The following is a 27,732-nucleotide window of genomic DNA, read 5'->3' as shown; positions in this document are numbered from 1 at the left end:
ATTATTTTTTCTTATAGTAAAATTCTTCTATCATTGCCCGTGGTTTTTACCCTAATTTGTTTAGGGGTTTTCCACGTATATCTGTGTGTTCTATTGTGTATTTTGTCTTTCTTTATCTTTATTTTCTCAAATTATTAGCTGTGATTTTGCTCTATCAGGTTCATATTTTTCTACAATTGAGCTTCACTTGATTAACATCCAATGTATCTCAAATATTTTCGAATTAATTGGGAATAACTTGCAGATTCGCTTAACTCAATTACACCCATACTTTTGTTATATTATATGTAAATAACATTTTGACTTGAGTTATATTCTCATACAGAGCTCGTATCTTGTGATGCTAGCTACAAATTTGAAACCAAAATGATGAACCCAACTAGTGCTTAAACTAACTCTTGTTATCATATTGTTATTTATTTTGCTATGCAGTTGCCTTTGTATTTTTATAGTTGCCGGTTAGAGAGAGTACGCTAGGAATCATGAAACATACTGATGAATTAATCACTCAAAAAGAAATATGCGATCCATTTAGACGTAGAATATAAACAAGCAATTTAGTGAAAAGGGAAGCAGCTGCTACCCTTTGGCAGGTCTATGAAGGAAAATGCAAGAGCTTCCTCACCTTTAAGAGTTGAGAAAAAAAAAGAAAAGAAAAGAGGACTCTGGGTGGCAAAGAAATTGTAACATGGGAATACTGTTGCTAGTTGAAGGCTAAAAAATGCCATTACAAGTACCATTTTGTCGTTATTGTGCAAATTCAGACAAGAAACATTTCCGGAAAGTAGACAGTGCGATAAGACCACAATATCAGAACAGTTTTGACCAGTCTACCGGGAAATGAAGCCAGCTTCTTCTTCGTCCCTGTAACCCATACCCACGATTCCCCAGTTTGTCAATTATTTTATGTTTCCTTTGGGCTGGTGGTCTTCGAGGTCTTCTTCTGTTGCATAATTTGATAACGAATAAATACATTTGAATTAAGCATCGTCCTTTAGCTGCTCATTCACAACTAGTCATAACACGTGAATGCAATTACAAAGGGGTAGTCAGCTGTATATTTAAGGCATGCTCAATCACAAAAGAGATAGCTGTTCTTTTCTTTTCTTTTTTTAATGTACTTTGGATTCTTTATATAATGTGTTTGTGCAATCTATATTAAAAATCTCATGTCCTCGTCCGTCACATTTATCAATTCTTACAAAGTTATTAAATTGACAGTTTCTGACACTTGTTCCATTAATTTTTATCTCATGCCACTACAAAACACCTACGCCTTTAACAGATATATTGGAGGTCGTACTGTATGTTAGATTCTGGCACAAATAAGCATCACTACGTTCATAGTCCTCTTCCTTATCTCTTTTCCCTTTCTCATTCATTTCATTCTTTTATATATGAATCTTTTGTGGCCAAGGAATCATTCTTGCAACTGCGTAGGATCCTCTTTTTCCCTATGTATTAGAACCCTAATTCGCTTCGTGTAATGTGATCAAGCTTTTCCTGTACCTCTCTCCATGGAAAAGAAGAGTGGCACCTCATGGTTGACAATAGTGAAAAGAGCATTCAGGTCTCCAATTAAGGAGAATGAGACAAAGAGTAGCAGAAGAAGAGAAGAACATGTGCAAGAAGAGGAAGAAAAGGTAATTATCAATCAATATCATCAATCACTTGTATGTGCAAATGTAACAACGTTTCTACATTGATTTCTTGGTACGTATTTGGAACTTTGGTTCTTTTGCAGAAAAGAGAGAAACGAAGATGGCTATTTCGAAAGACCAACAGCAATAGCATTCATGTTCAGCAATATGAAGCCAAGACAGTTACAAACACTAATGATGCCGCTACTAATACAATACCAGTCAGTCCTGCTTTAGGTGCTCAGCAAAGCCATGCAATTGCAGTAGCAGCAGTCACAGCAGCCGCAGCTGAAGCAGCAGCAGCCACAGCCCAAGCAGCAGTGGAAATTGTTAGGCTCACTAGGCCTTCAGGTTTCGTTCGAGAACGCCGGGCTGCTGTAATCATTCAAACAGCATTTAGAGGCTACCTAGTAAGTAGTGAAGTTAATCAATTGTTAACAATTTTATTGGTTAATGGGTAGTATCCTTGTCTAAATTTCATTATTGCTTGAAGGCAAGAAGAGCTCTACGGGCACTTAAAGGGCTAGTGAAGCTTCAAGCTTTGGTTAGAGGACATAATGTTAGAAAGCAAGCAAAACTAACACTAAAGTGCATGCAAGCTTTGGTTCGAGTACAAGATCGGGTTCGAGACCAACGTGCAAGACTATCACATGAAGGGAGCAGAAAGTCCATGTTTGCTGAAACCGATGGCTTGTGGGAATCTAGATATCTTCAAGAAGTCCGAGAGAGGAGGTCCCTAGTAAGTAACATTATTGTCATGTTATCATCAGGAATCAATCTTGCATATATATATATATCTATATATATATATATATAAATGTATATGAAATGGTACAATAACTTTTAACTGCAGTCCAGAGATCTAAGCTTTATTCTAGATGATTGGGACGACCGCCAATATACAAGTGGAGAGCTTGAAGCCATAGTGCAAAATAAAAAGGAAGCTGCTTTGAAACGTGAAAAGGCACTTGCTTATGCTTTCTCTAGCCAGGTTGGTTCTCTTGCTCTGTACTTGGGCTTTTAATTATTTATTTATGATGAACTAAGCTTCTCATACCTTTATGACCCAAAATCAAGATATGGAGGTCTCGAAGGAACCCATCAGCCGGGGATGAGAAGGAGCTAGAGGAAAGAACAAGATGGCTCGACCGATGGATGGCTACAAAGCAATGGGAAAGCAATAGTAGCAGAGGATCAACTGACAGAAGAGAAGCAATAAAAACTGTAGAAATCGATACTTCAAGACCTTACTCTTATTCTACTCCAACTTCTTTTGTTAGAAGGTCTCAATCTCAAAACCACCAACAGAAACAACCCTCTCCTTCTCTCCTTAGAGCTCCAGTACATCACAATCTATGTCTCCACCAATCGCCCATAACACCATCTCCTTGCAAAACCAAGCCCCTTCAAGTGCGGTCTGCGAGCCCTCGATGCCCAAAGGAAGAAAAATGCTTCTCAGCAGCACATACACCAAGCTTAAGCTCCAGATATCGATATGGAATGGGTGCAAGTGGAGTGAATACTGCTGCTGCAATCCCAAACTACATGGCAGCCACCGAATCTGCAAAGGCAAGGGTCAGGTCCCAGAGTGCACCAAGACAGAGGCCATCTACGCCTGAGAGAGAACGCGGTGGATCATCATCAGCCAAAAAACGATTGTCGTATCCAGCTCCTGAGCCACATTGTAGCAATATAATTGGGTGTAGTAATAGTAGCTTTAGCCAGAACTTGAGAAGCCCAAGTTTCAAGAGTGTGCAATGTGGACTTCTTGGAATGGATCACCGATCAAACTATTCATTTTATACTGAAAGTATTGGTGGTGAAATATCTCCCTGTTCAACTACTGATCTAAGGTGGTTACACTAATCCAAATTCTATTAATTGTATTGACTTAGAAGTTGATTAATCTTAGTTACTATTGCTTGTTTCCGTTGACCAGTGTGATTCTTGTTTTTACCCCAATTCAAGTTCATCCCTTTATTGGTTCCTATAAACAATATGTTGATACAAATACTGTATGCGATGCAGTGATGACATTCACTAATGGTGGATATAAAATTCTGATGCGCATTGTAACTATTTGGGATAACTATTGCAGACAATCCAAGTATATCATCAATTGAGATCTAGAATCCAGCTACGTGCTTACATGGCTTGAGACATGATTTGTGATTACATAACACTAAATTTAGAAGTTTAACAGAACACGGAAAAATTTGCTAAAATTATATGCTCATAATATCATAACCTCAATTTGTAATTTTGTCAGGAGCTCTTTTGTTAAAATTGTATGTATGATGGCAAAAGAGAAAAAAGGAAATGTAATCAAGACATGACATTGACTTCTTGTTAAAATTCCAATTAGCTTCTAAACATTGTAGTCTGTAAAACAGGAAAGCAGGAAAAAAAAAACCAACAGATAGAAGAGAGGAAAAATTAAAAACCATGGGCTCGGCCAAGCAATGCACTGAAGCTCATATTCCTTGCACTATGGAGCTCCTCTTCTTGGCTCAACCATAGGGATGTATTACAAAATGGATACAGAAAGGGAGAGGGACTAGAATCTAGATTGCCCAATTAAGTACAGTTGCAGGTTCATTTCATAGTCATTAGTTTTCACTTAGCAATCAGAGACACAAAAAGGGGTAGACAATTGAAACTTAAATTAGCTATTATTGTTAATGTCATAGCTGCTCCCATTAGATGATGCCAAATTAGAATCAGCTCTTGTACTATTTGAAATGCCAAGGCACAGCGCTTCAGCTAACGGTCCACCAGGTGGTGAACTCATCCATGAACCATGGTTCATCATCCAATGTGGTCTGAGAACACTGGCAGCATCTTTATCCGAACCCATGATCCCAAAAGTACTACTTGCTTGTCCATTATCATTTTCCTCATTAGTTTGACTTACACCACACATTGACAATGTTAGAGTTGAAAGTGGCAGTATTTTCTCACTCGAAGAATCAGAACACTGATCATGGTCAAGTCCACCAGCATTGCTCTCTCTCATTGCTGTTGACCAGGCATCTAAGAAATGCCTCGTCTCTTGTGCTTGGGTCTGGCTACTGGGGTTTAGAATTGTCGATTTGGGGCTTAATAACAAGCTGCAATTTTCATTCAAGCGATGAGCTTGCAATGAGTGACTGTTATCTCTTAAATTCATATATGAATTTGAGTCATATTGTCCTTCTCTATAATGATACAGTTTTTCATCACTACCCTTGATTCTGTCTTGCTTCAGATAATGCCATTCTTGATCGGAATTACTAGGAACAGGAGCTGTCTCGCCCTTCAAGAACCATTCCAAGCCCCTTCACGACAAGACACCGTTTATTAATCAAATTATTCACACAAGCGACAAAAGACACCAACTTGACTACTCAAGTACACATCACAAGTAATGATTTTGGATTTTGAACACACATCACAAGCAAGGATAATAAACTATTACAACTAACATAAATACTAGAATAACTTGGTCAATGAATAGCCTAAGATTCAGTGTCTATAAAAGTAATAAAAAAAATATACTAATTAATTTACCTGGGCTGATTAAATGAATTGGCAGCAGTAGCAGAAGCAGAGACCATTGCACTAGGGAAGTTTGATAAATGGGAATTTGTTTGGCTTGGAAAGTGTGGTTTTTGATTAAGCAACTGAGTATTAGTGATATAATTATTACTATTGCTGGCCATGGAGTCAGTATGTAATTCCACAGGCTTTCTTGAACGAGGGCGGCTCTTGTGAGAATGTCTCTCACAATACTTCTGGTCAGGTGCCACATCTCTTGAGCATCTCCATTTCTTTCCATCTGTTCTTTTGCATCTCCATGGCTCCGGATCCGAGTTTGTACAGCTTGAAATCCCCATTTCTAATGAACCTTTTACAACTAATAAATACAGCAAACATAATAATTTTTTTTTTTTTATGAGCTATATAATAAGTACTTAATCTACCATATTTACACTGTAAAAAGATGCGAAATTTGGAGAAGTAGTAGTGATATTTTACCATGGAATTGTGTCGGAGAGGCGTTTGATTGAGTTTTAGTGATGGGTATAAGTAGTTCAGGAGGGACAGGAATAGAAGCCATCATATGCTTGTAAATTATGGTCTGTCTTTCCAGTTCTTGCAACTGAGCAGCTGTGAAAGGGACTCCCATATTCATAGATGATGGTGTCATTTCTCCTAAGAAAGAGAGATGAGATTTACATCAATTTTAGATCTCCTCTCTCTCTAGACTAGCAAGATTTATCATTACAAGGTAATAGGAAAAGAAATTAGAAAAGAAGAGAATTTTACCTGAGAGATTGAAGGTAAACGAAGAGAACTTTGATCCTGCCAATACTGCATCTGCATCACTAGCGCCAACCACATCGTATATATCGCCAAAACACGCAACACGGTTGCTTCTACTATAAAACAAAGGCCCACCAGCACCAGCACCGCTTCCACCGCCATCAAAACTACCACTACAAGAAGAAGAAGAAGATGATGATGATGGTAATAACTGAGTCGACCCTTCATGATGATGGTGGTCTTCAGACATAACTCTATAAGATTCCTTAGCTTGCATTCTTAACACTTCGAGGTCTTTGGCTTTATCTTCTTTCTTTGAACCCACAAAAGAAACCCCACTTCTTGTTCCCATAATACCATCAACAACAACGATCCAACTTTCCCATCGAAAGAAAACAGAAACAAACAACCTTAGAACTCACGCCACAGCACAATGTATCTCGAACTTAAAAACAAAAAATCTATTGTAAGAACTTGATACTCTTATCTCTAATTTGCAACCGCTGTCGATAAAGCTAAGGTTGTATCGGTGCCGCCATTTTTAGCCATGCGGTTTTGCTTTGCTTCCCCAGCTTCCAACATTCCTACTCCTTTTAGAATACAGACAAAATATCCATAGTCCTCACTTTTCCTTCCAGTTAGATTTAACGTTCGTCATTTCTATCCTTATGCTGGTACATCAAGGCATAATTTGATTGGATTACCTTATTTTGACTTTTATTCCTTTTGCATTACCGGAACTTTCATTGGCTGTGACTAAGACAATGCGTCAAAGTCTTTTCAAGTATGACTGAGCTTGACTGGGTCTCCGTCAAAATATGTCTCTTTCCATCCAAGACGCCGTTAAACCGTGTGTAGGCATTTGGAGTTGGTAATATAATAGTCATAGGGTCCCCATATGGGTTTCGTGAGGGGGACCATGGGAAATTTGATGTGATGCAGTAACTAAATTACCATGGACTTCTTCTCTTTTAAGTTTGGGCCCACTTTATATTTCTCTTAGTATCCAAAAAAGGGAAATTCAATTTAGACCCCACTATTTCACATTTATAACTTAATTATTTAGTAGATCCTAATAATATGTTTCCCCACCATGATTAGATTTATCTCATGTGCATAATGGGTAAGTTGATATATCTGTTAAGATGATTCTATTACTGTCATCCCATTTAATCACACACTTGAAGTTGACAACTTGTTGTTTCCGACAAATTTGTATTAGCTTTATGAACGTTTGTAGTTTGTCCAAGTTATCCAAATTCAATATAAGATGATATAAAATGAGCTCTAATTTATAAATTAAAATACTACTATATGGTTTTCAATTTTTTAGCACTTTGGAAATCATCACTAGAATATAATTCTAAAGTAAGATAACATCTATAAATATAAGATAAATTATTTGTTTAAAATATTAAAAATAATATATTATAATAATCTACTGTGCCACAAAGCCTTTAATTGGATACTAAATTGCTTACTATAAGAAGTTATTTTATATCAGTATCTATAATATGAAAAAATAATATTTATATATCTAAAAATTATTAAAATATAAGATACATGATACTTCCTTAATTAAAAAAAAAATCCTTTATTCTCTCGAATATAAAAGCATGAAATAATGGGATAATTTATTTTTTTATATGATGCAAAAAAATTTAAGAGCCAAAAACGTTTCCAATGGGATCGTTAGACGGCTAATGGGCCCTAGCCCCTTGTTTCAGACTATAGATAAAGGTCAGTTCGGAGACAGAATGGACCCATCATTTGGACTTGCAAGAGAAAGGGGTGTGCTTGCATGGGTTGGGCTGATTAATAAACCACAACCCATTCACGATAGGGCATCCAGTCCATAGATCTTATCGAAATCATATTTCATCTCATCGAATTTGCTTATTCAAATATATTCCTCTGGAATGTTCTGATATTCTTTTTTTATTTTGGGATAAATGTACTGAGTGTTTTTCGTAAAAAAATGACGCTGATTTCGCTTCCGTGTCAAAAATTTTAATGTCCTATTGCCTTGCCCTATGGAGACATTAGGCGTAAAATTTGGTTGACTAAGCTTCTTTTTATAAATTATAAAATGGAAATCGGTGCATATAACTTTGTGTACTCGGAAGTCCATTCAGTATTATTTTATTTATAAGAAAAAATATTTGACACGTGTGACAGATATTGATGCGCGTGTTAGAGCCGAATGTGTACATCAAATGTTGACATCATTTTTTTAAATAATTATATTTATTGATTTCATATTAAACATTTATTAACTTATGTTCATTAAACATGTACATTGTTTGTTAACTTAATTTTTTTTGAAAAAATATGTACTATAATATAAATATTTGTAGTATAACTTTAACTTGATGAATATCTATTAACAAACTAATGAATATTATGTCTATAAATAATAAATGTTTATATTAATTATAAAATATTTCCAATATACATCACAAAAACAATAAAAACTTTTATAAATAGTAAATATTTTATTTGAGAATATTTATGAACATTATATATACAGACAATAAAAATTATGGTATTAAATAATGAACATTAATATTAACAATGACGAATAATATATTAAACGAAATGAACATAATGGCTATTAAGTTTATAGATAATGAATATTTAAATAGAAAAATTAATTATTATAGAATATGACATTTAATGAATATTATATATATATATAGAAAATAAACATTTTAATACATGTAAATAAATAAAAAATATTTTTATATATATATAGTTTATTAAAAACGTTTTGCTATGTGTTATTATACTCTAATAAATATAATTTTTAATTTTGACATTTGTACTTATTATTAACACGTAGAATTCAAGTTTATGTATAATTTTATAATTTTTTATTCATTTATTTATAATTTTTATATTGATAAAATTTTAAAATATAAAAAATAACAAAGACATTAAAAATATTTAATTTATTATTCATATAAATGTTTTAATTAATTATAAAATATTAAAAATCTATTTAATTTTATATTTAAATTTAATTTATATTATTATTATTTATAATCAAAATAATTACGATGGTCTATAATATGTGAGTAAATGACTAGCTTTCATAAATATATAAAAAATTATATTTAAAATATTTTTTAATATAATACTAATTTTAAATTAATTTTATTACAATAAAAAGATAAAAGTTTCATTTGTCAAAATAAAAATCTTTCAAATAGTAATAATAAAATAATTATAACAGTCGTGATAACGTATAAATAAACGAATAGTTCTTATAAATATATATAAAAATATTTTATATAATGTTTAAAATAATATTAATTTTTATAAATTAATTTTATTATAATTTTAAAAAAATAAAATGATACAATCTGAAAAAAAGTAACTATCCCCACATTATGCAATTTAAAAAAAGTGTAAAACTGTTATATTCTCTCATTCTCCACACACACACAGCATTCACCTTTCTTACCCAAGTCACACATGGGCTTTAGTCAAATATCAAAATTAATAAGAAAGTAACGCCTTTTTAATTTTATTTTTAATCTGATGAAAATCAAAAGCATGTGAAGATGTCTTCATGATGAAATGACCTAAAAGGTGAAACTTTAACAGATCATAGAATACATGTTCTGGAGTTGCACAGATCTAAAGCAATGCTTACAGATTTCACAGCCTTAAAGATTCAGAAAAATTAACAATGATGTCTTTGAGTATTGATGAACACAAAAGTCATGTACATTTTTGCAAAGTTGTAACACTCCTCTCCCAACAATTGCATATTCAAAAGCATGTTTACAGTATCCTTACAATCTTCCAATAACTGAAAACAAAAAAGAGATACTAGTCAGTAACTCTTTTGGAAGAAACAAAAACGATCATGAGCTTATTGCATTTTTAGAAATGAAACAAAATTTTACATTAATCAATCACACAAAAAAGAAAGAAGTGAATCAAGAGTATATATGATTGATTACTTCTTTTAACTGATAATGAGATTATTGGATCTGATAGGACTCTTCTGTCTTAACAGAATCCTTAGCTGAGCTTTTTGACACTCCAGCTTTGTTCCCCAGTGTCTGCTTTTGGATCCGATTGCTCGAACTACTCGAGGAAACTCCACGAACCCTTTGATCCCTCGCTTTATATGAGGATTCTCTGGCTCTGGTGATGCTCTTCGCTGAATTGTCATTGATGGAACACTGCCAAGATTATCATTATATGATGATTTCCCACTAAAAACAGCCCTTGTTGATTCTCTTGAATCAGAACAGCTATTTTCATCACACAACTTATCAGTGTCACCCAAGAACAGCCTGTTAAATTTCCCTGATAAATTAGTAGCAGCTTTGGAAGCAATTGCAATTACAGGAATAGTCTTATGACCTTGTTGATTCTTGTACTTTTCTTGTTCTTGTTCCTGTTCCATCTTCAATGTTGAACTCTCATCAGGTTCTGTCGAGTGTTGAGTTCCTCGTAATTCTAACAGCTTTTCTTCAAAGAGAATCTTTGCCTCAGCAAGCTTCATCTGAACCCTTTCTTCTCTTAATACTTCTGCCATCCTTAGCATCCTTCTTTCCTCCTCTATTTCTCTTTTCATGCGGTCAATCTCAGCTTTATCAAATGAAATCTCTTTAGCAAGCTGTTCGCATACCCTCTCAAGTGCTTCTCTTCCTCTTCTCTCTTCAGCTAGTTCTTTAGCCAATCTTTTATTCATCGTCTCCCCTTTCTTTCGAGCCTTTCTTTCATATTCAAGCTCAGCTTTCAATTCAATGATCTGGGCTCGAGCGAAGTCTAGCTCAGTCTCCATAATAGGTCTAAGGAAGGTGAGATCCCAGAAAGAAGCAGCTATCTTTCTAGCAGAGAGAGGAAGATGCTTATTGGTTTGGGAATGCTGAAGGTGTTGATGCTGTTTAGTATTGTGTGAATTATAAAAAGGATTCTCGTACAATTTCCAGGTTGGGCAAGTGGTAGTGGTGATGGGCTCAAGAGGAAAGGACTCATTCCTAGTATTTTCTACGCCATTGATCATCATCATCACTTTCACTTCTTCCATATCTTCTTCTTTTGATTTTTATATGAGCCTTTTTCCTTTGTAGCTTTCTTTTTTCTCTTCCTTTCTTCTTTGCTTCGCTTGCTTTCTTTCTTTCTTTTCTGAAATGGGGATTTGCCCTCTCAAGAAAGCAATTGAGGTAGGGTCATATATCCTTCAATGAACTTTGCTTTCAAGATGTGGACGGTAAAAGGAAAAAAGATGTGTCACATGCACCTTATCCTAATTATGAGTAGCTACGTTAGAGGTGGTCTTGCCTCTTAATCATGCCTCACATCAATAGTACTTTGACATTTTATATGCCTCCTATCAGCCCAATCTGATAAACAAGCAGTGGATCATTGTAATGGAGGCCTCAGTACAATTCATTTCTTATTTTTGACACTTTTTTAATTTTATAGTAAATTGATAAACACATTTGAAAGGCATTGGATAGTAAAAAGAATTGAGAGAACATGTGCTTTTCTGTTATCTGTCTAGATTAAAATGATAGGCAAAATCTTCTTCCATCCAACTGTCTACGGTGAACCAAGAATAAAAGAAAAGAAAAAAAGATCTAATCTTTGAAGCTTATAAATGATTCTGCGGAAGGAAACTGGGATCTTTCTCGAAGTATATATGAGGAATTCTGAATTAATGGTGCAAGTCATAAAACGAGTTTTCAGATTAACACCTTCTACTTCTTCTCTACCATGGCTAGAGGTGAATCTTTTTATTTCAATGTTGCCACCTCAAGCTATAATACAAAAACAGAAATCGTTCAACTAATGAACCAAAGTTTTAGCCGAATGAATAAGTCGGTTCCAGTGGACCAACTGAGTTCCATATATCATCTTAGGCGGGGGACCCTTCTCTCTAGCTGGAGAATTTACACTTTGTTGAGGCTGATGTGCAATTTGGGTTACCTGCACGCCAGCATAATGGCCTTCTGTATAACTGAGACTTTGTTCAAGTTGAAAAGTAAATAATCTTTAGAACTAAAAATGCCGCTTCCTTTAAAATATAGAGCAATGTACCGAGTAGGAAACTAATGTGGCATATGCGCTGCTTTTTTAGGTATGATTGATGATGAGGCTATGAGATTCCAATGGAGATGAGACCCCATGTTAATTATGTTTGTCATCCCAACCTATTTTTGTCTGAAAAGTTAACAGAGAAAGGACACCATAGGTAAGTATTGGGGGACCCAATCATTATCTATTCATTCTACAGGTTCCACATGGATGTCTTCCTGTACGTTGTTATTACTAATTTAACTTTGAGTTTGCAAAACTAATTTCCCAAATAACTATTAACTACATAGACATATAAATATGACAAATACTTCCAATCTCTCATGGTAATAGAGAAGGGTTTGTAATTGTATTCATGCCTGTAACACAATGATCTATGGACACTGTATCAGAGCCTTTGCGACTTTACCTTAATGATCAATTCTCTAAGGCCCTTTCCTAGTAATTAAACTGATTCTTGGTTCTTTAATTTGCTTTTAGTGGGATAATTGCTCTAACATTACCTTCTCTCAATGGCCATCACAAACTTTATAATTATGACAGTACTGCTATTGTTTTTATGTATACATTATTTTGTGCTCTTGGGTGTAAAGGGGCATATCCAGTCTTGGGGCATTTGGGAAAAGAGGCATGTGCTTACACATGCAAAAATAGAAGCATCCTAGGATGATGAGTCTTGGATTTGTCATTTGAGAAGGCTATTAGAAGTCTGTGTTGCATTTTATGATTATATACGGTTTGTCCTCTATTGCATCTTCTGTTATTATACAATTACGTATTCCTTTCTTTTGTCTCTGAGTGCAAAATCTAAAACTCTCCCAAGCAATTATGTATTGGGCCGTCTAATGAGTTTTCACTTCATTTTTTTGAATCTCCCATTTTCATTATGCTTCTCCTCCGTCCCCGCGCCATGCTTTTAATTATAAATATTTATAAATTACATGTTGTACATATAAGAGTTATCATTGTCTATCAAATGAATACGTATAATAATAATTTTAAAAAATATACTTTATACATTATAAAGGTATAATAATATTTGATATAAAACAAATTTTTTAAAATTATTTATTAATATATTAGTTATAGTTATATGTGTCAAAAGATAAGATTTCCACCTTATCTTTTCTGTCTTATTGTATTTAGGCTTCTCTATATAAAGAGAAGTCGAGAAGTAATGAAGCAAGCAAGTTTTTCCATTCATCTATCAACATAATATTCCTCTTTCTTCATGGCTTTCTAATTCTTCATCTCTTCTTCTCGATCTATTGGCTATGAGCTATTTGTTTGCACGGTCTGTTCTTCTATGATTCAAAAGGGCTAACTCGGCTATAAGAATCCAAAAGAGCAGAAAGACCTCTCATGGCAAAGTGCCTCTATACGGTCTTAGCTTGAGAATTTCTCTTGCCTTGAGTTTACAGCATGAGTATCATAGAATGAGCAGCTCTCGGCTCCATTTGGTACCAGAGCCATGGTGACAGAGAAGAGAAACCCAGCTATCATGACTTCAGAAATCACTACTCATACCTCCACTCTACAACTCTCTCCTTCTTGCAGAAAAACTATATCTAATAAGATTGACCATAGGAAGAGGAGCTTTACTCTGATTTTCTTTTTGTTTCCTGTAGATGCCAATCCAAGGACCGTCTGGATCTCGGTCATCTGTCCTTGGTTCCATGACTGAACATGGAGTTTCTGGAGTCATGTATCTTGGAGTTTGCTTAGAGTGTTGAAAACATGGTTCAGCAAAATCGAGATCATCTCCGCAGATGCATCCTGATCTGCACATTCATGGGTCAACATTCCAGATAAAATGTCCCTTGATTCTGGCAGCATAGATATGTTGTCCAGAGGACTAAAATGAGTGGATAAGGATCTTTTCCCTAGGTCTAGACATAGGTTGTATCATTGATGCCTGGAAGATAGAAGGTGCAGAAGAAGACTCTTCCGTTTTTGTGAAAATCGTCTTTACAGTACCATCTTTTTAGTTAACAAAAAGAGGGTCAGTGGCCTGAACAGGCTTGGCCTGAGATGTCTGGAGTTTCTCATAATTGGTCACCCATTCAGTTGGGATTAACTTCTGCAGATCTTCTCTTTCCAGCTGCCTTGGGGCCTGGATTATTGTAGGAATTTGGCCAGAGTCAGCCATAATAAACAAAGCATCAGAGGAGGCTTGGAAGCCTGGAAACTGGAGATTAAACGCATGGTCCTGTAATCTATAGATAATCTGGTGGTGCAGGGTCGCAGAGAGAGCATCGGTCACTTGATTTGTTCCAGTGATCTGGACTTGCACCTTGAGTGCAGTTGATAAATAGGGATCATTAAGAGATAGATTAAAATTGGGGAAGAAAGTCAGAACAATACTTCCAGTGTTAAGTGTTGTGACTATAGTTCTGATTACTGCATGCTCGTATCTAAGATATCTGGTATCCAAAAGCGACATACGGGCCGTAACTAGTAGACCCATCCTGCCATGATATGAGAGGACTAGCCTGAGAGCTCCAAGATGGAGGTGTGTGTATCCATGTTTCTTCCATTGTTCTATTATTTTAAAACTATTATTTTTTAATCAAGAAACTAATATATTAGTTAATGTCTTATTTACACAGTAATATTTATTAATATAGCAATACAAATAAATAATAAAAATTACATGTTAATATTATGTTTATACATACAAAAACTAAATATATATTAAATATTATATAGGAGTGGTTACCGCCAATATAAGGTAGAAACCGGTCAAACTTAGCATCGAGCTTAAAATATATATAGTCAACAATAGATATTTAGGGCATTGTTTGATTCAGCTGATAGATGCAGCTCATAGTTGATGAATGATAAATTAAACTATATGATAGAATTTTAATAGCGATTGTTGTTAATATGTTAAATGACTATTAAAAATATATTTTATCGTTAAATAGTATTTTATTTAATTATATAAATTAATATAAATAATTCATAATAATAACAAATGTTATAGTTAATTTATTTAGCTCAATTGTATTTATTATTAAAAATATTTATAAAAATTATTTTAAAAGTAAAAATTTAATTTAAGTTCTACTAATAAATTTTTTCAATTTTAGATACTATAATTTTAAATATTATAATTGTTTAACTATTAAAAATATTTTCAAAATAAAAATTATTTATTCTAAAATATAAAAATTTAATTAATGATATCAATTTAAAGTAAGTTATTATTAATAAGTTTTAATAAGAATAATAGTATCTGAATAAATAAATAAAAAAAAATCAAATCAGATATTAACTAATAAAAAAAACTCTAATATAGAGTTAATACAATCAAGAACAGCGATACAATCGGCAGCTGATTGGAACTAAATCGGCTATCATTTGCTACTTTTTAAATTTTTACCAAACGCTTTAATATAGCTGTTCCGTGAAAAACAACTATCAGCTGCATCAAACCTTCAAACTAGACATTCTTTTACTATGATATTTTAAATGCAAAATTTTAATAAAATAATTCATATAAATGCATAAAAAGTATCCATAAAGATTTGTTCACCAATTATAATTAAACCAATTCAACCGATAAATTATATAAATATAATCATGGTCAGTTAAATCTCTAACATCTCATCTGAAATGGCGAATTCAATTGGTACCTCCATAGAGCCTAATCCGACGTGTTAACGTGTTAACTTTCCCTCATAGTGACAAGTTATTGGTCCACCGAACTACGGGATTGCTTTGCGAAGGTGATACTTTTTGTATCATAAATATTGGAGTAACACAGGATGAAGTCCACTTCTTGGAGGAAAGTTGTGTTGGTTGTTCACCTTCTCTGGCTTTCCATTGCTGAATCTAAATAGTTGTTGCAAATATCTCAGGAGTAAGAACCTCGCAATCCATTAACTGACCTGAATGCTACCTTTCTTCTCCTCTGCCCCCAACCCAACAAACCAAACTGATGTCTACCTAAATCACAGATTCTTCCATTATTCGAATAAGATTGATATGCCATATAAAGTAAGGGGAAGTATAGTTAACTAAGCCAGAAGGTCAAGTCCAAACTTGTAACAATTAACAAGAAAGACTACAAATAAGGTGGCCCAGGTACAAAATCAACATTTTGCCAAATCTCTTCACAAACATCTCTAGAGTTTACCTGGACCCCATGTTATTTTAGTCCGAAAAACTAGAAAGAGCACAAATGGCTGTTATTTTCAGGAGCCATAATCGTTCTTTTTCAACAGCGAGGGAAGATATGGCATTCTATATGTCAACAGCAAATGAAACTGATGACAACAATGAATACTGATTTAAGATCAGCAAAGACCAAGGTAAATGAGAGCTCTTATAGCCATTGTTGGTTTCGAGTAAGGTAATTAACAGAAAAGATGTAGATCAGCATCTCTAACACTTGCATTATACTTCACAATCAGTAGCTAACAACTGTATTCAGACACATAACATTCGAACCTAGAACATAATTCCCATAATGTCAATTTACAAATTCATGGAGGCCAAAGTTGATGAAACAAAAATATTGGGCAAAAGACAATGCAGAAGCAGATATCAAATTGGCTAAACATGTTTAACTTATACTGAGACGGTCAAGTTTACACTTCCAAATGCAAGTCATGGCACCAGACCTTCAGGTTGTTATTGATGAGAAAAACTATGCTGATTCACAGAAAATATAGCAAGAAATTAGTAACCATTTACGAAAATAGTACTAGAAAATATTTGGTTTAAGAACTTGTACATTCTACTCATATCCAGTATCATTGACGCAGACAGATTTATGAACTATACTGTTTGACCCAAAGCCCAAAAACGCATTGCATCAAGAAAAAAACTAATACATAATGAACAACCACATTCCTATAACAGTCTAAATGAACATGGAGACCTGATTTCGCAGCAAAAGTTGCCCTGATTTCTTGGCACACAATCTCCTTCAAATTATAATTCAAATTCATCTTCCAGCTTCAATTGCTCAGCTGCAGCCTCCTCTTCCTCATCATCAATCACAAAATAGGGATTATGAGCCTCGGGCTTAAACTTATACCCAGTGAAAGCATAAAATGCCAAGGTAGCCAACTCTCCAGCTACCACACTAGTCCACAAATACCTATAGGAAGTAATAGTCTCCAGTGCATAAACGACAACACGGGTAAAGTATATATAGCAAATGACAACAATGTAATACTGTCTAAACAGAGTCAACTTCATCAAATTGACAGCAGCCTTGCCATCAGTCCGGGCGGCCTCACGCAAGTTCTTAATAGACCAAACAATCGGGAACAAAACGGCACAGCAACACACAACATCCACAAGCAAAAACACTTGCTTCCAGGTAATCCAGTCTTGCCCATACGGTCCCGTTTCATCAATAACAACCTGAGCAATATTTGCAATAACTTGCAGAGGAATGACAATCATCAAAACCTTCTTTTCTTTATCTTGCAAATACGGCTTCAAAAAGGACCACCCAGTTCCAATCAACACAATCAAAGTAAACAAAGCAATCCCTTTAAAAAAACTAAAGATATAAAACAACACATCCCATCCATGTGCACTGCCAGTTCTCTTAATATAAGACTTGTCCTCAGCTTCAAATAGTAAATTCAATGCCTTCATTATAACGACCGCAAGCATAAAGAAATGGATTCTAAAAACGGTTAGTCGTTTCTTATATAAAACATGAATCCATAACCCTGCCATAACAAAGTAAACGATGGAAAGCAAGAAATAAACCCTGGGCAAAATCGTCTTGCCAGCAGAAAGATAATCACGGTTACCGTTGCGCTCGATGTTATACATCGTCGATTTAACATCCATCGACACTTTGACCGAATTTAAGCAGTTTGCGAAAACAAGAGTGTACTGATCGGCGTCGTTTTCGGAGGTAACGACAGAGAAAAAAGTTTGCCCCTTTTGGAGTTTGTTGAAAGTATAAACCTGTTTGATTAGGTCAGATTGAAGAGCACAGGCGATCTCGCCGTCTTCGAGTTGTTGAATAACGTGAAGCCATGACTCACGAGTGCAGAGGAAGAATCCGACACGAGAGAGGTCCAGATCCGGATTTGGATTAGAGAGATGGATGTTAGAGACGTTGAGCTCGAGTTGACCTTTGTGAGTGAAACCGAACTCGTCGAAAGGGATGATCGGGCGGTCATCGTTGCGAATATCGGAGAATCGGATCTCAGCTAAAGAAATAGAAAAAGAAAGAAAAAGAAAGAAGAGAAAGAAACGAGCCATGGATGGGATGGGATGGGATCTGAGAGCCAGAGAAACCCGAGTTCCCAGATCTATGAGGTTGTTGGTGTATGCCTTGTTTGTTTGGTTATATTTGTGAATTGAAGGAAGTTTTTGATTATAAGAAATGGTTTGGAGAAGATGTTAACACTACAACCAAATAATTTTTATTGGCTAGAGACGGCGACGTCGGTCCAGACTCGAGAGATAGATATTACGATGGTTATTTTCGGAAGCGTGTGAACTTTTAAGGAATAAAATTCACCAAACGGATTTTTTTAATTTTTATAATTGTTCTTTTGAAACCATTATAGTTTTTATAACGGGGATTATTAGTAAATGACAAATAATAATTTAATGGGAAAGCTTAGGCTGATACTACGAGGAATGCTAACGGTCTTCTTTTTATTGCAGTCTTTCTACTTTCTTTTTATTATTGAGACTCTGTCATGAAATAGAAACTTCCCGAGACAATGAAAATTCTAGTCTTTGTAATGATTTTAATTTATTATAAATATAATTAAAAAAATAACTTCAATTATTTAATTTTTTTTGAAATAATTTTATTTTTATACTTCTCATTCTATTTTATTCTTTTTTCTAGTTTTAATATTTATTTTTTTTAACTCTTTATTTTAATATGAATAACTCACTCATATTTTTCTCATAATATCTATTCATAAATAAAATATTATGATGGATTAAATACAATATATCTAGTTTTTTATTTTTTAATTCTTATTTAAATATTAGCCTAATTAAATATAATAAAAATAAATTTAATTTTCAGTTTATTTTAATAAAATTATATTATCCAGTTTACTTTATGTTAACTACAATTATATAGAAGTTTTTTTTAGAAAATAAAAAAAAATTGTAAATTCATATACAATATAAAAATAATTATTGTATTGTCAATCATATTAAATATCAATTGCTAAAATTATATTTAAAAAAAATCACAGTAAAAATAAATTGAATTCAAGTTAATTCTACAAATTCCAAATAAAATTATATTGATGGTAGGTCAAGGATATCTCACGCACGCATTATCAAATTGGTAACTAAAGTTAGCTATTTATAATAATTTCAATTTTAGAAACTTAATCAACTTTTAAAGTAGTATAAATGATAGGGCTACATTGCGACAATGAATGCATGCAAATTAAAAAAAAAATAAAAATTATAATAGAAGGTAAAGTCAAACCTAAAATTAGATTGAGAGTTACATTTAATCAAAATTTAGAGCATGGAGGAAAAATGAGAAATTTGAACAGAAATAGAGAACACTCATGTAAAAAGACACAATGGAGAGACAAAATAGATTTAAAGGGATTAAAATAGAATTATTCAAAGAGTTAAATAGAATAATAACAATGTCATTATATTTGTTTTTTTATTATTACGGAAGACTAACTATTTAACATTCTAAAATAATATGTTTATCTAAGATTTGAGTTAAAACCCTTCTTTTTATTTTTTAAAGAAAAAAGTTACGGTATCTCTCCAATTATGGGATTGAGATTTACAAGCGAATTCAGTTGTTGTCCATAATTTATCCATTCAAAGCATCGACTAAGTAACTTTGGATTAAAATGCAGTCTCAATTGTAGAATTGCAATAGGTTGACTTGACTTGTCATTAATTACATTGGTCCCTTCAAATGCGGTAGGGTGAGGCATTCCGCAGCGGAATAAAGAGTGTGGACGAAGCAACTCAACTCTGAAGCAGCAACCGAGAAAAAGAATGAAGTCTTCTCTGCTACTACTACTTTTTGATAAAGCTTTTGGCAGCTTGGAAAAGTTGGTCAGTAAATTTAATTAAAATATTACTAGCTAGGCTGGTACCCTGTGGTTACGTTCTCTGGTTAATTAGGTCTGCCCAAATAAATTTCTAAACTCTAATGCTATATGGGTATTCCAGACGTTTGGCATACGTTTACAATTTGTCAATAGACTTGGCCGTCGCTGTTCTACAATTTTGGGATTTAATGATCTATCAAGACGTTTGCCAAACACTAAGCATTGGAACTAAACATTGACTATTCCTCTCTCCCTTTCATATTAATTCTTTTTTAAATAATTATTTAATTATTTATTATTTTTATATAAAAAATTATTAAATTGACTTAATATATGTCTTTATTTCTATATGTCAAACCAATAAATAATTAATACATATTTATTGATTTTAAATAATAAAATATATATATATATCAAATTTATATAAGAATCTCTCCTTTTATATATCTAATGTAACATTAACATTTTCTTTTTTATTTTATTCTTCTGTTAGAATCAGTGTAATAAATTTTACAATATATATAGAATAATAATTTAATTTATTTTGATTTAAACTTATTAAATACTTTTATAATGTAAGTGAACCACTGAAAAAACACATTTAGTATGGAAAAGGAGGAGGTAGCAATTAATAAGATATGTCCTGAATCTCAAATGTATTTAATATTCTCTTATAGCTTACAAGTGAGAGTATATTTTCCTGACATTACATTGGAGAATACTACTAGTTACTGAGATGTTCTTTTAGCTTTTGGCGGAGAAGAAAGCAAGTGCACCAACAAATGGTGCATTAATATAAGTGGCTGGTTCGGATTGCCGGTAGTTGTTCCGATCATCTGCAAAATTATCTCTGTTATCAGGACCACCAATTATGGCTCCAATAAGGACGTTTGGATTGGGTGAAGAAGAGTAGAGATATCGGAACCCATCGTTGCAGGGAATGCGATTAGGCTGTGCATGTATAGATGGTAAAGAAGATCCTCTGTGGTGAACATGCTGAGGGTACCTGCTTCCAAATCCCACCATATAAGACATCCTTGCTGGATTATCACCTAATATGTAGTCCACCTGCTTTTTTGCCTGTGATATGAGTGCCTCTGCTGTTACTTTCGCATTCCCGCATGTCACTACTCCTCCATTTAAGCTTAGATAATTTGCATATGCTAAGAGGAGGAAAGCTGCTGAAGTTACGTACTGCAGATTGCTTTCGCTTGCTTTGTACAGAAGCCCCCCTGCAATGTACGAAACTGTATGTCAGTTCATAATAGCAGACGTTGCTCGATGCATTGGGCCTTAATTAAGGTTCAAGATCATTAATTTATAGCCCTGGAGAAGGCTCCACCAACATTGAGCCGCAACTCATTTTTGTTGAAGTAACAAGAAGGGAAAAGAGCAAAAAATGCTTGCCAGGGGTATATTGGGCTTGAAAGCTAGAAGTTCCTGGAATTAGAGAGCACACGTAGTTGTCTGAATGTGCTTTAAATATCTGAAATTCTTCTGTTTGTTTCTCCAAGAATCCCTGTTGAAAGAGCTAAAAGTTTAATTTCTGACATTTTAGGATATATTCAGGTGAATCAGAAATTTTCAGGGTAATAGAATTCAACCTTGGAAAGAAGAATCTTGGTCCCAGCTCGCTTGTCATCCCAACTAAAGGAGTAGTCATCATCATCGGCACCCAGAGTATGACCATTTGACTGAATGTAACCCAAGTATGAGCCATTCTGTGAGGCTCTGTGAATCCATGATGCCCCCCATAGAAGCTCATCCTAAATAGAAAAACTAAGGTTAAATTAAGAAATGCGTTTATCATAGAACGAAGAATATATGATTTTCTTACCTGGTATCCTGAGTAAGAGCAATAAAATGGACAGACTATTGAATTGAGAGAATCACTATAAGAACCTCTGTATCTATCTGCAAAATCGAATACCTGCATCATCACAAATATAGGCTACTATAAAGATATTTATATTATATAGACTTTCTTGTAATAAGAAGTGGAGGAAGCAAAGGAATATCAAGTGATTAATCAATGTCGTTTCAAGTGATTAATAAATGTCATTTCTGCGAATGCTTACTTTCATTGCTGTCTGAAGTAATTTCGAAGAGTAAGAAGGGTCAGAATCTTTGAAAACAATTGAAGCAGCAGCCAATGCAGCAGCTGTCTCAGCAGCAACATCGGATCCGGGGTTCTGAGTGGTTACTTTGTAGACATTGCGTGGTGTGTCCATGTCTTCAGGCCTTTCCCAGCACTTATGATCCGAGTTTGGATCTCCAACCTGCATCATGCAAATGCACGCTTCAGCTATTTTTCTTTTTCATTATTGCGCCATATTAAAACCGATTATGGTTCAGTATTCTTGCTATGTTCTTAAGCCTTTCTAGATATTCTCGTTTACAGCTAGTTTTTTTTTGTTATTTACGCAATTATGCTCACTTGAACATATAGAGTGCCAGGAGTGGCAGTGGCTGCTTTTAAAAGGTAGTCAGTGCTCCAACGGATAGCAGCTTTGGCATTCTCAAGCTGGCTGTGCATTGAATTGCCAAATTCAATAACACTCCATGCCAACAATGTAGTAGTGAAGGCCATTGGAAGCCCGAACTTGATATTATCTCCTGCATCATAATATCCACCAACTAGGTTTACCTGAAATCCACCAAAAATGAATCCTCGGTCATTTATCAATATTTTCATTCTATAAAAGATAGTCATGAATGAAAATTAATAATGGATACATGATAAGTTGAGCCATCAGACAACCCAGAGTTGCCCCTCCATTGTAGCCTCTGGTTAGGCGGCAATGCACCTGACCGCTGACCCTCAAAGAAAAGGATGGATTTTTCAAGAGCGTCAGTATAATCTTGCGAAGTGAAGGCAGAACAAAACTGGCAAGGAGAACAAAGAATTAAGACAAGAAGCTGAAACATTATTGAAAATTTAGTAGCAGAAGCCATTGTTTTTTTAACTCTTGATAGTATATTTTAAGAAAGGTTTGTTATTTATAGGCAATTGAATGTAAGAAGTTGGGGAAGTCGTTGGTCGTTAATAGTGAGAAGAGGGAATCGATTCATGCAGCTCACGGGATCAACTGGGCAAATTTGGACGTTTTGCTGTAGGGACAAACAACATCCAAGACAAAGCTGCTTTATCCAAAATTCTAAAATATGGCAAAGCTCAAAGTCATTGGTGGATAGAAAAAGACGCAACAAAAAAAAAAAAGCAAAATCCATACACTATTAAACTGGATGATTCTCGTGTATTAAACATTAGCAGGAGATAGTGAAGGGTCTCTGTTAAACCATGCCAAAGTCTTAAAAGCTGCATAAATTAAGTAAGGGGAAGGATCGAAAAAGTTAATGGTTAGGCACATTCTTGAAGTTTGGTCTTTGGATACCGTAATTAATGGGAGAGTATGGAGTGTGGTATTGACACAGATTTTGTCTTTTAGCAATAAGTCACGGATGCTTGTAGAGCTAAAATTGAATCACATGAGAGTCAAAAAAAAGTTGAGAGTAGAAGGAGGCCATAGCCACTTGCATGAACAGTGGTTAAGTCTTTTCAACCGTAATTCCATGTATGAGTCATCATGTGAGCTTCAAGAATCACATGCACAGTTAAGAAATGCAGAACTTTGTGGGCGGGAATCACCATTTTCTTCCACTGCTGCTGGCTTGATTATTGGGATCTTAATCTCTGTTAGGTTCATGATGTCATTCAACATTGGCCGCACCTAAAATTGGTTTTATGATTGTTTCCGGAACTAAAATACTGTTTTAATTGTACTGAACTTCATGGTTCATATGTTATCTTTACATAGAGGGTTTTGTGCAACTGTTCTTTCTTGAACTAGAACTGGATGTTTCTATAAAAAATAAAAAATAAAACCTGAATATTTACATGTGAACCATGGAAGAAAAACTACTGAAGGCGGTGAAACAGAGGTGGTTAATTAACATGATATACCTTTTGGCATGAAAAGAACGATAAATGAATAATAATCTGGTATCCACCTTTGGACTCTCACCAATTTCTTACTAACAAGAAATTGAAAAACAAAAATAAGTTACGCTGATCGATTGGGCCTATGCCTATCCACTCATGTTGTTGCAGAAATCGCTCTGTAGTCAAGAAACTCTTGGTAATCGTTCTGAGACGACAAGAAAGCTTGCCCTCTCGTTTGAAGACAACAGGGAAAACTTTTCTTGTCTTTCGGAGACGTAGGAAGGCATTCCAGCTGCAAACGACAGTCTTTTGTGTTGCGAACAATGTGATCTTTACATTCGGACAGGTAAACTTTTGTCAACCTCAAAAAATAGAAAGAAATTTCTTGTCGTCCAGATTCCCAAAAAAGAATCTATATTATTCATTTGATCCAATCCACTGGTTGTTATTATTACACTTTCAGCACCAATAGTTGGTAAGAGGCTTCTATACAAAACAAAACTGATATAAGTGGTACTCTATTGCTATTTAGAACTGTATTATTGATTAAATTGATGTATAGTTGTGTTGGAGAATGATAGAACCATGGATGGTGTTGAGACTTGAGAGTTGTGCATTTTTTCTTTTTTCATTTTTACTACATATGGAGCCTAGCAAGATGCGACATCTTTTCAAGCTTGTAGCTTATGACAAATGCTGGAGTTGGGATTTGCCACAGCACCTGCAGATGAGAAATTATAGTTAGAACCTGAAAGGCAAGGCAAGCTTTTGTTTATTGTTACAGATACCTGAGACTTACAAATATCTGCATAACAGGGCTGTTTAGATGCTGGATCCTCATCAAATGGAGGTGGAGCTTGTCCATAAACCATTTCACAGCTCATATCTTCAAAATCTGACAATGAAATAGAGAGATGTTGATCATTAAAGAATGACTGAATGCAAGTTACGATGCATCTGAATTTCACTGAATAATATGTTAAGAACTCCAGTAAACAAGAAGTGACTTACTAGGGATCATGGTTAGTGGAAGTCCAAATTCATTGGTGAAGAAATCTTGAGTTGGGATTTTGCACATATTCACACACATCCCTACACACCCACTATTCTCAAGGTACCTTGACGAGAAAAGATTTATCAAAATTGCAGTTAGTTCTTTTTTCTTTTTCTTTTTTGAGATTTTCCTTAAAATGATAGAAGCAGAAGTTCAAAGTACATAGTTCCTATATAAAGGGAGGGAGTTTCTACCTGCACTTCTTTATACGAACTCCACTTTTTTGCTTCACCCCATTTACCTCCACTTCTATAACCTAATTCAATTATAACATATAAAATGCAGCAATTATGAGTTTGAACGTCGTAGACTCAGATAATTTTGTCTAACAAAAATTGCAAAATAAGAAGAAAAAGAGGGCTTCTTTTACTACTTTGTGTTATAATTAATCAAACCAATCTCAACTTCAGATTCTTGGGGAAATTGTGCTGAACTTAATGTTGAAGCCATATTAAGACTTTAAGCGCAATTGATAAGAAAAGCTGGTGTATTGTCTGTTTACCTCAGAAGGGCCAACCAACCACTGAAAGAAAGGTACTGTCAATGCCGCATTGAATTCTGCAGCCCATCTTGTTGGTGGAAACAATTTCTTAAACTGCAGCAGCAATAGGCAGTAATTGTAAGGTTGCTGTTCTTGAAAGGCCAATCATTCTCTTATAAGACCTTATTAGCAACAAAAGTTATAAAGTAGAACCATTAGCACTCAGTGGTTTCAAGCTGTAAGATTTCTAGTCTGAACTCCAATGGAAGCCCAATTAATAAAGCAAGGAAAATGTGAATTACAAATCATCAACTAGATAAATGTTTTTCTTTTCTTTTAGTGATTATCAGCTTTCTTAAGCCTAGTTAATCATACCATTATATCTCAGCCACTGAAATAATAGAACCAAAAGAGGTGGGAGAGAATTCAGAAAATTCCACCTGTTCAGGGGCACCTGGAGGTAACATGGACAAGAGGACTTCACGAACAACTTCTTGCTGCTGTAAGCGGTTCCTTCCTTGCATTACTCTCCTTGAAACATCAACAAAAGTCTCATAATCAGAATCAAGCCAACCTTTCTTCTTACTATCGTTCCCATTTTTGACTGGAGCTGCAAACTTCTCCATCTTTCTGGCAAAAAGAGACATGAATACCTTCTCAAACAAACCATCAGTGTACTTTGTTTTCTGTCCCAATGGAGCTGGTTCTCCGGAGGGCTCTGCGATCCTACATCTAATAAAAATTCTTGGGCTGCATCTTTGCAAACAAGGACCTCGGCGAGGTGCTCTAAAGTGGAAAGCTTGGAGGTTTAGAGCCACCATGAATTTATTACACTAGCTGCAATGGGGAGAGTTTAACTTATGTTTTATTCTGTTACTCGTTTCTTTCAGCTCGTATATGTTCATGCTGTTATTTGGGGATTCACGAAGCAGAGGAAAGAATCTGTGAAGGATAAATGAAGATATGGTTACTGAAGTTTTCCTGTGTTTTGTCTCTCGTAGAAAAATTTGTGGCATAGATTGAGTTACTTTGGAAGGATATAATTTCATTGAATGACTAAAAACCGAGCCAACTCAACAAAATAAAAGGGTTTTCTTCTCTTTTTTTTTTTTCTTTTTTTTTTTGAAATTGTCACTGGACGTGGAGAAAGGCGGAATTTGAGGTTGCAAAAGAAGCCACAGCTGTTGACAGTGACGGATCTCTATGAGGAAAGCTACCCCTAGTCTCGGGCTTTAAATAAACTTTGTATGTTCACAAAAAAATAAATAAATAAAAATCTTATAGTTTATATCCTAATACAAATATATGTAAAGATATCATAATATATAATAATTCTTAAATATAAGAATTACCTTATAGGAAAATACTACCGTTGCTTTAGCTTTACTTACGTCAATAGCATATTTTTATGCGAGCTAAACTTTGGATTATATAAGTTGGGCTTCTCCGGGGGTCTTGCCTTCGCAAACTCATATTAGGCACTGCCGCAGCATCAATGTAACTCAAATTGCTCATATTAATAAATATTATACTTATCTATAATAATCGTTAATTCATAAAATGCACGTTTGATGTTATCCACATTTCATATAACCATTAGTTGCTACACGACGTCGTCAAAAAAGGAAAACCATGCAGAGAGTCCATGGGAAATACAATCTACTTCTTATATAATTATAGTCTTTTGTCTTATGAACTACTTTCATCATTGTTTTTATATTTTTAAACTTATTATCTAATTATTATAATTCATTATTTAATGTGATTCGCTTTACTTCTAAATTTATTCTAGTTATTTGTCTAAAGATAATATTTCTTAATCCCTGTTGATCACTTAGTGTTGCTGAAAGGCACTGTATAAATTTTACATTGTGAAACTTACAAGTAAATCAGACATAAAATAAAGATATGGAGGCATATTAAAACAGGATACTAATATATTAATCATTATAACATTAAAAAATATAATTAATAAACTCAATTAGAAAAAAGAACTTGTTCAATAATTATATAATAAATATAAAATTTATAAAAACTTATCAAATAATATATTTTAAAATAATTTAAATTGTTCTTATTTTCTAAAATATGATAAATAATTTTAAAATTGCATATTACTAATTTTTTCTTAATAATTTATTTTATTTTTTTATTTACAATAAAGATGTTAACAACATCGCAGATTGTATAAGTAGATAAATGGTATTATT

At 34.1% G+C, this 27,732-nt stretch overlaps 6 protein-coding genes across 9 annotated transcripts; 1 reads left to right on the top strand and 5 right to left on the bottom strand.

The window, feature by feature from the left end:
• Positions 1–1,232: 1,232 nt before the first annotated feature.
• Positions 1,233–3,578, top strand: LOC8288855 (protein IQ-DOMAIN 17). The gene is made up of 5 exons (XM_002518876.3): positions 1,233–1,643; positions 1,745–2,050; positions 2,134–2,379; positions 2,494–2,631; positions 2,718–3,578. The coding sequence occupies exons 1-5, from the start codon at positions 1,518–1,520 to the stop codon at positions 3,504–3,506; spliced, it is 1,605 nt and encodes a 534-aa protein (XP_002518922.1). The 5' UTR covers positions 1,233–1,517; the 3' UTR covers positions 3,507–3,578.
• Positions 3,579–4,076: 498 nt separating this feature from the next.
• LOC8288854 (growth-regulating factor 8) lies at positions 4,077–6,518 on the bottom strand. Of its 2 annotated transcripts, none has more exons than XM_015718963.3 (4): positions 5,949–6,518; positions 5,658–5,834; positions 5,190–5,517; positions 4,077–4,957 (listed from the first exon to the last, which is right to left on the bottom strand). In XM_015718963.3, exons 1-4 carry the CDS (start codon positions 6,295–6,297, stop codon positions 4,306–4,308), a joined length of 1,506 nt encoding a protein of 501 aa, XP_015574449.1. In that variant the 5' UTR covers positions 6,298–6,518; the 3' UTR covers positions 4,077–4,305. The 2 variants fall into 2 exon arrangements, with proteins under 2 accessions (XP_015574449.1, XP_002518921.1); XM_002518875.4 differs by having other exon boundaries at positions 5,190–5,535; positions 5,949–6,515.
• Positions 6,519–9,584: 3,066 nt separating this feature from the next.
• LOC8288853 lies at positions 9,585–11,172 on the bottom strand. The gene is made up of 2 exons (XM_002518874.4): positions 9,917–11,172; positions 9,585–9,762 (listed from the first exon to the last, which is right to left on the bottom strand). The coding sequence occupies exon 1, from the start codon at positions 10,993–10,995 to the stop codon at positions 9,922–9,924; it is 1,074 nt and encodes a 357-aa protein (XP_002518920.1). The 5' UTR covers positions 10,996–11,172; the 3' UTR covers positions 9,585–9,762; positions 9,917–9,921.
• Positions 11,173–15,552: 4,380 nt separating this feature from the next.
• LOC8288852 (protein CANDIDATE G-PROTEIN COUPLED RECEPTOR 7) lies at positions 15,553–18,487 on the bottom strand. Of its 3 annotated transcripts, none has more exons than XM_025157294.2 (2): positions 16,894–18,487; positions 15,553–15,956 (listed from the first exon to the last, which is right to left on the bottom strand). In XM_025157294.2, the coding sequence occupies exon 1, from the start codon at positions 18,243–18,245 to the stop codon at positions 16,947–16,949; it is 1,299 nt and encodes a 432-aa protein (XP_025013062.1). In that variant the 5' UTR covers positions 18,246–18,487; the 3' UTR covers positions 15,553–15,956; positions 16,894–16,946. The 3 variants fall into 3 exon arrangements, with proteins under 3 accessions (XP_025013062.1, XP_048230230.1, XP_048230229.1); XM_048374273.1 differs by having other exon boundaries at positions 15,553–15,952; XM_048374272.1 differs by lacking the exon at positions 15,553–15,956 and adding an exon at positions 16,382–16,664.
• Positions 18,488–20,683: 2,196 nt separating this feature from the next.
• Positions 20,684–23,357, bottom strand: LOC8288851 (endoglucanase CX). The gene is made up of 7 exons (XM_002518872.4): positions 22,781–23,357; positions 22,482–22,691; positions 22,123–22,323; positions 21,882–21,974; positions 21,649–21,810; positions 21,452–21,563; positions 20,684–21,276 (listed from the first exon to the last, which is right to left on the bottom strand). The coding sequence occupies exons 1-7, from the start codon at positions 22,997–22,999 to the stop codon at positions 20,789–20,791; spliced, it is 1,485 nt and encodes a 494-aa protein (XP_002518918.1). The 5' UTR covers positions 23,000–23,357; the 3' UTR covers positions 20,684–20,788.
• Positions 23,358–24,384: 1,027 nt separating this feature from the next.
• Positions 24,385–26,665, bottom strand: LOC8288850 (beta-carotene isomerase D27, chloroplastic). The gene is made up of 6 exons (XM_015719045.3): positions 25,963–26,665; positions 25,544–25,636; positions 25,236–25,297; positions 24,999–25,105; positions 24,787–24,882; positions 24,385–24,708 (listed from the first exon to the last, which is right to left on the bottom strand). Exons 1-6 carry the CDS (start codon positions 26,341–26,343, stop codon positions 24,659–24,661), a joined length of 789 nt encoding a protein of 262 aa, XP_015574531.1. The 5' UTR covers positions 26,344–26,665; the 3' UTR covers positions 24,385–24,658.
• Between the last annotated feature and the right edge of the window lie 1,067 nt (positions 26,666–27,732).

This window comes from Ricinus communis, chromosome 5 (assembly GCF_019578655.1).
Source record: "Ricinus communis isolate WT05 ecotype wild-type chromosome 5, ASM1957865v1, whole genome shotgun sequence".
NCBI classification, from domain to species: domain Eukaryota; kingdom Viridiplantae; phylum Streptophyta; class Magnoliopsida; order Malpighiales; family Euphorbiaceae; genus Ricinus; species Ricinus communis.
This window is presented reverse-complemented; position numbering and strand designations above follow the sequence as displayed.